Genomic DNA, 9,962 nt, shown 5'->3' with positions numbered 1-9,962 from the left:
CCTGGAAAACGTATAGACATTTATTTTGTAGAACATGACTGCGTGCGTGCCACCTTTTCGCATTTTTCGTATCGGCGGCTGCTGTGAGGCGTCTTCACACCTTGTCCTTCACGGCATGAAGCGCGTAAGTCAAGCTCGTGCAGTCCACCCAGCTCCACGCGCGAGTGAGCGGGTTGTACATGGTGCCGTGGACAAGCCGGACGTAGCAGCCACCTGTGGGTATACAGGCGAAAAGAACGCGTGTTAAATGAATGCGCTCGTTCGTTATCGTTTCTTTGAATTATAAAATGTGTCCCTTCTGACCTTTATTTCTTCAGCTCGATGTGATCGGTTTCTTGTACGCCACGCCTTTCCAGTACGTTCCTTCTTTATACATGACCTTATTCGCTTAACCCCCTTTCTCTGCCCTTTTCATCACCAGTAATACTTGCTGCCTGGTTTTTCATATTTATCGATCATTTTTGGCAGCAGTCTTTCTATCAACCTACCGCCACCCATGGTTTCCATGCACTGTTTCCATGTATAGTCATACTAAAATCCGGTATGTCTTTTGTCGAAAGGGCCGTCGCCACCTGTCGAGAAAGCGATGCACCAGCGCCATCCATGTGTGGATTCAGAAGTGCGTAGTCCTATCTCGGAAGCTATGATCAGCGCATCGTGTAAGCGATCAGGACGCACGATACGACAACAACAACAAAGAAATAGCGCGAAGATGCAGCACTATAACACTGCAGCGAACATTTTTAAAGATAAATGTCACGATCACTGTCTACTCGCACCCCTCAACACTCAAGCATCAACGCAGTGACTTGCACACAAATTCTTCCTTGCAAGTTGTTCCATAACTACCCTCGGTCCCTTTTTAGACTCTAGTGAGCTGTCCAGCCCATTGTTTCACAACCGTCCTAGGCGAGAAGGCAAATACAAGAAGAACCAAAAAGGTTTTCTAACCAATTATTCGAATGTATAAAACAGGATCTTCCACATTTGTAATTCGTATTTGGCAAACAGTAGTTTAAGCTCTCCCCCCCCCCCCCCCCCCACGACCGATGTCACCGCTCTCTGTGCCTGCCATGTCAACGACTGCTAATACTCAACTACCATGCTCTGTCCAACTTTTCTAGATTCAATGTCACATATGCTTCTTTGAGTAAGTAAATAAGAGGGAAAGTTCAAGGATAATACAAAAATAACACAACGGAAGTGTCTGGGATTACCGCTAAGATGACAGTGCATGTAGCAAGAAGGTAATGTCCGAGCATGGCAATGTCCATGTGACTGTCATGCAAAAATGAAATAGAAACTTACTTGATTCTAGGGCTTCCTCCATCTGCTCTGGTGGCACAAACATGTTCCAATCATGGAGACCAGGTGGCACAATGCGAAATACGTACTCAGCAGCAATCTTGGCTATTAAATATGATGGAACTGTACGGTTGATTGTTGTGAAGAAGAGGGAGCCACCATCCTGCCACCAGAGTAAACTATGATCAGCTTTCCTCTCTTAGACAAGCATGGTACAAAGAAACACTTATTCGGTGCTTTCATAGAATGTGATTAGGACAGTTCACTATATTTTACTTAAGTGCAACAGTGCTATACATTTCTCAATTAAAATTTTGTGGTCGTGCATTACATTAGAAAAAATGTTGTTCGATTAACTTTGTTGGTTAACGTATACGGGTGCACAACAGCACTACATATGATGCAAGCAAGCGAGATACATTCTTTGTTAAAGAAAGCTCAGTAGCAGTATTTTGTCTGCGTACAGTTAATGGACTACTAAATGTTGCTCTGGCAAGAATCCAAATTTTATCATGGTCCATGGTCATGGTCCATTTCAACTGGGCCGCGCCTCAAGAACTCAACAGATCGCGTGACCTCCAGCAAGGCGCGCGGCAAAGCGTGGCAGAAGAAACCGCGAAGCGCGGGTAAACGAAAGTCGTGACGCCGCCGATCCTTAGTCGACGAGCTTCCCTCTAACAATCAACTACAATAACAAGGGGAGACCCATACGGCTCTACACACCGCGCCGAAACCTTGCTATTTAAATTAAGGTAACACCATCCTTGGTAAAGCGCCTCCTCGGGACATCGCGCCGCCATTAAAGTTCCGCGAAAAAAAAAAAACTATTCACGCAGGAACTCCTCTGGCAGTTGTCTAAGTATGCGTAAGCATTGTGCCTCTTGCTCATTTCCACGCAACCTGGTGTCATGTTGAAAATTGATCCGACCAGTATACAAACGACAGGGCTGCGGCGACACTTAACTGTTGCGAACGGCGCGTTGATGCTGTTCCGATCATTGTAAACCGTTATCGCTCTTTAGAGCCTTATCCATCCGTGTCGAACTATTATCAACCGCGATCAATCGTACTTTCTACCGTGCTCCGGCGCATGATCATGCGATCCGCTTGTTCTGCCTCAGTATTCGTGTAGCACCATATGGTAGCACTGAATTATACCACTAGCCATGTTTCCTTGTGCAGAGTGCAAAATCGTGCGTGAACGAGACAACAGCTTGCACGCGACGCCGTCAGCGGAAATGCGTAGCCCCAGGAGAAAAAAAAAAAAAAGAAAAAACAAGGAAAGAAAAGTGAAGGCGGGGCCCGTGACGTATGTGTCGCGCAGTACTCGAGGTCCGACATGGGAGAACGCAGAAAAAAGAACTTCGCTTGCGAAGGCTAGACGGGGCGAGTGGAGAGGGCGTCTTGCTTGGCAGTGGAGCCCACCTGCTCAAATCATGGGTTCACGGCACTGAAATATTGTGAGCCGATTTGAAAACTTTTTGCGGCAGAATGCACCCTAGAGGACACGTAACAACTTCCAGTGTATACTCAAAATTTTCTATGGGGCCTAGGGGCCCTGTAAAAGAACACCGAAGAAACACACAATTGCGGTATAGACACCCACTATTCGAATTTTTCATGACGCGCAGGAGCAACGAAAGCTTACTGCACAAACGGCGCACAGCGGCCGGTGCTGGCGACAGGACAAGACGCAGGAGCTCCCGCCAACAGCCGAAGTGTGTGTGTGCACGGCCGCTCGATCAAAACGCATACAAGGCGCGTCTTGATGGAGTAACCGCCCTGCGGGGAGATAGCGTAGCGCGTTCTACCCCGCCGCGGCTGACCAGCTGGTGCGCGCTTGGGAAATAGGGACGCAGCCCATGCACGGATAATTTCCGACGAGATGCGCGCGTGAAAAATAGTGGTGCGGTCCATGCGCGGATAATTTCTGACGAGGTGCACGCTTGGGAAATAGGGGTGCGGCCCATGCACGGATAGTTTCCGACGAGGTGCGCGCTTGGGAAATAGGGGTGCGGCCCGGGCACGGGTAATTTCCGACGAGGTACGCGCTTGGGAAAATAGGGATGCGGCCCATGCACGGATAACTTCCGACGAGGTGCGCGCTTGGAAGATGGAGGTGCGGGCCACGCATGGGTAATTTCCGAACTTTTTTCTGAAATATTTTGTCCCAAATTTAGGGTTGCGGCCCTTACGCAGACACGGCCTTCACACAATAGATGGTATTTCGACGTAACGAAATTTAGATGTAGCATATCAAACTACCGATTTTTTCTACTTCTTTATATAGAGGTTTAACTCGATACTTTGACACTTTAAAGTGCTACTGATCTTGTTTTTAGTAAATTGTATAAGGACATAAGAACTCTGGATTGTTCCAGACTAATAAAGTGACAGCATTAATGTTATTACTATCCCATTCAATGAGTAGTGAGATTTGTAAGGTGGGCCAGAAATCACACTATGTACTGTTCCGTGCAAATCAATATGTGCAAGGCCACAGCAATGTTCTCAGCTTGCAGAAACCTCTCAAGTGCATGCCATATTGATTGTTCTTGCCTTCGAAATTTGGTTTTTGGCCTGCTTGTGACCATACAAGATTCTACAAGGAAGATTTGTGGAATTTAATGCTATAAGTACCAGTGGGCCATAAGAGGTGCAATTTATATTTGAACAAACAAGGTGCACATGTTGCAGTCTAACATGGAGGTGTGCAGACCGGCTTTCTTAATGCCCCCCACCCCCCCAAAAAAAAAAATTCTGACACCAGTCAATATTTAACTATTGCTAACTTTGCTTGTGAATTACATGAGCATTCAGACAAAGGTGCTTCGTTCAATCATGAGCTCCAATGTCTCGGTGAATGCACACTGAAATTAATGGTTGTTGCTTTAAAGCTTCCCTCTGTCCTGCCTAAATCGAGAGTTGACCAATACCATGTGACTTCAGTTGAGCTGACGTTGGTCAATTTGAGTATTTCTTTAATATCACTGAAATGCTCCGAGAGATGCCAGTATGTACTCTACAAAGGGTATTTTGACCATGGGACACTAAATGCCTGACAACCTAAACTATGTTGAATGACTGGTGGTTGAATTAGATGCTTTTTGAATAGTTCCTAAAGTTCTGACCATGCTCAGTCAATATACCATGCTATCAAGGCATTAACAATCACAAGACATTTCAGGAGGCGCAGATTGGCATCTTGTGATGGCATGAAAAGGTACTATTCAGTAGTTGCCAACAAAAACTGATCTGGTGTTAGGCTATGATAGCATGAAAGAATAAGCAAACGCTAACATCAGAAGAGTACCAACACAAAGGTTTTGTCTAATTATTTTTTCTTAATGGATAGCTGTTAATCCAGCAGTTGCAGTCTCAATAACTCAAATCCTCAATAGCTCAAGAATGCAACAAATAATCAACTACATTGTTTTTTATGGCACCCAGTTCAAATGCTGTGCCAAGCGAAACATGGTGTTGAACATGAAGCAAGAAGCTGGTCACATCACAAAAGCTGGAGGCGGTGGCCATGTGGCTCCACACAGCACAGATGTGCACAGCTGGACAGTGAATGTGCCACTGAAAGCAGTACACTGAATTCATTGAGCAGTTGAGGGATAAAAGAAAAGTGAGATTGACACTTTGAATTTCTAGACAACCGACAGTATGGGCTTAACTCATGTCAAATGCAGAGAAGTGCAGAATGAAGAATGAAAGGATTGATCTGGTAGCACATGACTAGTTTTTCTCAAGACAAATATTATGAGACCATCAACCACTGCACTGGGCTGATTGACATGTGTGTGAGTGGTTCATGATACCAAGTGATCATCTCCAATTTTATAACTGCCCTTCAGCTTCATGGTTGTGTTAAAAGGAGATGCAACTATTTGTTGCAAGATCAAAAATTAAAGCTATATGCTCCAGCCATGGAGTTTATGGCTGCCTAAAGATGTAAAAAAAAGTGAGAGGGGACTTTTGTGCCAGTGCTCATTTAGTTCAGAAGTGTGCAAAAGGAATGTTGAGCAAACTTCATCCATAACACCCGATTGGTGGAGCTTGCAGGTGGCAACGGATACGTGTGATCATGGTTAAAGTGCAAATAACACTTTGCCTTGCAGAATGCTGATCATACTTTGCAAAACATACTTGCCTTGCAAAATCGTTCACAAGCAGCTGCTTGCAAGCTCATGTAAAATGAATGTGAGTCATTTTCTGTGAATAGATGTTTAACTCAATAACTTACTGTGCAGAAATCGAACTATTGGAAGCCAACGAAGTTTGACATACATTTTCTTTTTGCCCTTACAGCATTTTCAACTTCAGTGGCTGGCTTACATTCAGAGCAGAGTTATATTTCAACAAAAATAATACGACCCTTTTCCAAAATTCCGACTCGCGTCAAACCCTATTGGGAAGAAACAAAGGTAGGTATAACCTCACATATGATTATTTTTAGTTGTGACGTATCATTGTGGTTTAAACAGATGCTCATTAAGGTCTAGCCCCAAAGCTAACTGCCTGAGAGAGAATTACATTTGTTTCGCTGGCTACCTCGAAAGATGAAACCACATTTTAGATTGTTTGCTGCTGCTTACGTTTCACTCTAACCTGGCAGTTGCCGTCTTACCTCTGTCAGCTCAACACAGGACTTGATGAAGCTTGAGTAATTCTGAACATGTTCAACAACTTCGCTGGCTACCACTGCATCATATTTTACGCCACGTTGTAGTAGAGCACCAATTTCAGTTGCCTCGTAAGATATGTTGTTCTTAATTTCAGGATCTCGGTCTGCATGAGTTCTTGCAACATCAATGCTTCCAGGTGTAGGATCAATTCCAGTCACTGTAGCACCTAGCCTGGCAAGTGGCTGTAAGGGAGAGATAAAAACAAACACATGAGTGTTTCAGTGTACTTGCCCAGTACAATGCGACACATATAGCAGCCGTCGTGCTTAAAATACATACACATGGATGGATGGAATGGAAGGTTGGAGCATCCCATTTGAAACGGGGTGATGGCAGTTGTCACCATGCACAGCTTCTTATTTTTGTTTAATTGTGTTGAAAGTTATTAAAATTCGCCATTTTCATTAAATACGTCTTCCTACACTTTTAACCTTATGTTACCTCTCTGCTTTTGAGCCACCAATCCTCCAATCGCTTTTCGCTACTTTCCACTGCGTAATTATTTACATGACTATTGTTATCTCTGAACCCTATGGCCTTGGGAAACGTGACTGTGCCTGCATTGACATTGGGATGGATACCATCACATTTTAGTATGAGATGTTCTATTGTTTCTACAGATTTACCACACACAGTACATGTGCCTTCTTCTTCGTTAAATTTCTTTTTATAGCTCTGCATTTTAAGACATCCTGACCTAGATTTAAAGAGTAGGGCACTGCCTCTTGAGTTATCATAAAACGCTTCCTTTCTGATCTGCTGTTTCCAGTATCGATATAGTGCCACACTATGGTTCTTTTCCATTTAATTTATCCAATTTTTACCTTCTTCATTTTTAACCTGTTGTTTAATGCTCTGTCTTTCTCCATCCTCGTGTCTGGCAGACTTACTGGTTAGCTTCCTAGTTCTTTTCCGCCATTGTGAGTCAACGCTCTTTCTGTATAGGTATTTAAATACCTTAGCTGCCCACCTGTTATCGTCCAATTTCCTCAGGCGTTTTTTTTTTATAGCATTTAACTCTGAGCTTCCCATGCTTTGAATGATGCCTTGCCCATATCCCCCTGTACTGCTTCGTTTGCGGTTTTCCCATGGGCACCTAGTGCTAACCTTCCAACAGCTCTCTGATTTACTTCTAGTCTCGACTGAACCTATGCCCTTAAGCACAGGACCGCATTCCCGAAAGTAAGCCCCGGCACCATTACTCCCTTCCAAATACCTCTCAGTACCTCATACCTGTTGTACCCCCACAATGCCCTATGTTTCATTATTCTGGGCATGTCTTCGGCATTTTGCTATGAGAGACTGTTGATGCTTTTCCGTGTACATCTGCCCTTTGTTTATCCATGCCCCGAGATATTTGTATTCGGCCACTCAGGGTATTTCATGGCCTTGTATTGTAAGCTCCTGATCAGTTATATTGTTGAAAAGATCCCACCGGACTTGGTTGCAATAAAACTGAAACCTAAACTGTCTCCTTTGTCTCCACAGTAATTAACCAGAGTTTGCAAATCTTCCTGGCTGTTTGCTAACAGTACAATATCGTCCGCATACATTAAACCCGGTAGTCGTTGCTCAACAACCTTTCCGCCTAATCTGTACGACAGATTATACCCTAGATTGCTTCCTTGTAGCCTTCTTTCCATACTTATCATATAAAGCATGAACAGCAGCGGTGATAGAGGACAACGTTGCCTTAATCCTTTGTGTACCTCGACAGTTGTTGTACTTTTAATTCCTTCCCATGTTATTTCAACATTATTTTTTCTATATATTTCCTGTAGAAAATCAATTACCTCATGACTGATACCTTCATCTTTTAACATGTTCCACAAGAGTTCCCTGATCACGTTGTCGTATGCACCGCTTATGTCCAAGAAGGCTAAATACAGAGGTCTATTTTCCGCCTTAGCTATTTCTATGCACTGGGTAAGCACGAACAGGCTATCATCTAAGCGCCTACCACTTCTGAACCTGTTCTGAAGTTCTCCGAGTGTTCTATTACTTTCTACCCATGACTGCATTTTTAATTTCACTGCCTGCATCACCAGCCTATATATAACTGATGTTATCGTAATTGGTCGGAAGGATTTTATGTTCGTCTTATCGCCTTTCCCTTTATAAACCAAATTCTTTTTACTGTGTTTCCAGCTGTGCGGAATTTGCTTATTTGTTATGACTGCCTCCAATGCTTTTATCCACGTTTCCTTGCTTCTTGGGCCAAGTTCATGAATTAACTTGATTGGAATTTCGTCTATCCCTGCGGACGTGCATTTTGGAACATTTGCTTCTGCCTTTTTCCAGTTAAGATTGGTCAGTTCTAAGCTGGTTTCCATTGTGCTATCATGTGTTGCTCCCTCGTTTGGGACGATTACCCTATCATCTTTCCTAAATGACTGAGCTATAACTGAACCAATGTAGTTCACAGCGTCATCTCTCTCTAAACAATTTCCCTCGGCATCGTGAATCTGTTCCTGCTTTCTGTGATTCGCTTCACCCAGCCAGCTTATATGTTTCCAGAATTTTCTTGACCCCCCTTTAGTTGCATTGCGAACTTCAGCCAGCTAGCGATCAGAGGACTGCTTTATTTTAGCCTGAACGAGAACCTGCACTTGTTGTTTCTTTTGTCATTAAGATTCCCATTTTTGGCCTATTTCCTCTTCAGATAACTGCGCCTTCTTTGCTTCTCTGTGTTCTCGTGATGCCAGCAGTCGTTGTTCGATGGCCTAATTTCCTTATTCCACCAACTTCGTGGCTTCCTCTTTCCTCTCCAGCGGTTTACTTCTTTTACTTCTTAAACACAATACAGAGTTTCAAGCGCCACCCCACATATCTGATATGTACTTTCCGCATCACACACACATTTTAAATTTTAGCTATCGCAAATGGATTATATATATATATATATATATATATATATATATATATATATATATATATATATATATATATATATATATATATATATATATATATATATATATATATATATATAAATTTCACTGGAATTTCCAGTTTTTCCATACCTCAGAAAGCAAGCCGCCACCACATCCAACATCGAGAATTTTCAGACCCAGCAGCGGTTTTGTTCTCGATGTAGCGGACGGTGTCACAGCTGACCTTCCAGTTTGCAAGAGACCATCTCTAATCAAAGGAATGCGCAATGCGTTCATTCTCGCCAAAGCAGAGAATTCGCCTTCCGGGTCCCACCACTGATGTACAAGTGCGTCGAATTTACTGCGGTTTTCTTCAAAGACCGTAGATTGGCGTGACCCTGCAGAACTTGCTGTTGCAGTGCATCTGAGCCTGAAAATGCGGAGGAATTTGAGCACCGGTCGCCGAATATCGAGCTTTGTATAAGTGCATCGTGTTTATGTTTACCTTGTTAGCGTCAGGTTCCTACTTGAGCAGCCGGACGTCAATGCTGTCCGAAGTCGGGCCCACATGACGAACACGAGGCAAGTTAGATGAAACGATGCTCGTATTGATTATTTTCGTGCGAAAGAACTATACACTGGCACTTTCGATACACAAGAGCGAGTTCGACTACGCATCGGAAGCTCAGTAAGCTGTGCAGCAGAAGTGAAACTAGAACCGTGATGATGATGATGATGCCGGTGGCCACATAAATTTGAATTGGAAGATCAGCGGGCAATCATAAATTGGGCCATAAAATAAATGGGAAAAGAAAAGGAAAACCTCACATTGGATAAGTAATTGCTTATCGTAAAACCATAGAACGCCTGCAACCAATCAACTACAGAAAAATAGAAGTGAAAGAAGCGCCTGGGTACTGCCTAGGCCTGAGCAAATTAGAGCAGATGCTGACAGCAATGTTGTGTCCTCACAACACGTCTCACCAAAACGTTTTTATAAGTCTTACACTGTCATGGTGCTGTACGTAAAGTGTCTATAAAGATTTAGTTTTTTCTACCAGCGCGCCACTATGCCTCTAGAACAAAGCTCCCA

The 9,962-nt window shown here is 43.5% G+C and overlaps 1 protein-coding gene across 1 annotated transcript; it reads right to left on the bottom strand.

Annotated features, from left to right (window-relative positions):
* On the bottom strand, positions 1–9,580 carry LOC142585849 (ubiquinone biosynthesis O-methyltransferase, mitochondrial-like). The gene is made up of 5 exons (XM_075696905.1): positions 9,375–9,580; positions 9,020–9,299; positions 5,939–6,178; positions 1,309–1,468; positions 1–213 (listed from the first exon to the last, which is right to left on the bottom strand). The coding sequence occupies exons 1-5, from the start codon at positions 9,437–9,439 to the stop codon at positions 95–97; spliced, it is 864 nt and encodes a 287-aa protein (XP_075553020.1). The 5' UTR covers positions 9,440–9,580; the 3' UTR covers positions 1–94.
* Between the last annotated feature and the right edge of the window lie 382 nt (positions 9,581–9,962).

The sequence above is a fragment of the Dermacentor variabilis genome, chromosome 6 (genome assembly GCF_050947875.1).
Source record: "Dermacentor variabilis isolate Ectoservices chromosome 6, ASM5094787v1, whole genome shotgun sequence".
Lineage (NCBI taxonomy): Eukaryota > Metazoa > Arthropoda > Arachnida > Ixodida > Ixodidae > Dermacentor > Dermacentor variabilis.
Note: the sequence above shows the minus strand (reverse complement) of the source record. Positions and strands in the feature narration are given on the sequence as shown.

Coding starts and splice junctions, on each gene's coding strand:
- LOC142585849 (XM_075696905.1), bottom strand. CDS start 9,439: ATGTGGGCCCGACTTCGGACAGCATTGACGTCCGGCTGCTCAAGTAGG. Junction 6,179..9,019: donor GTGGCGGCTTGCTTTCTGAG/GTATGGAAAAAC, acceptor TCTCCCTTACAG/CCACTTGCCAGGCTAGGTGC. Junction 214..1,308: donor GGAGGAAGCCCTAGAATCAA/GTAAGTTTCTAT, acceptor GTATACCCACAG/GTGGCTGCTACGTCCGGCTT.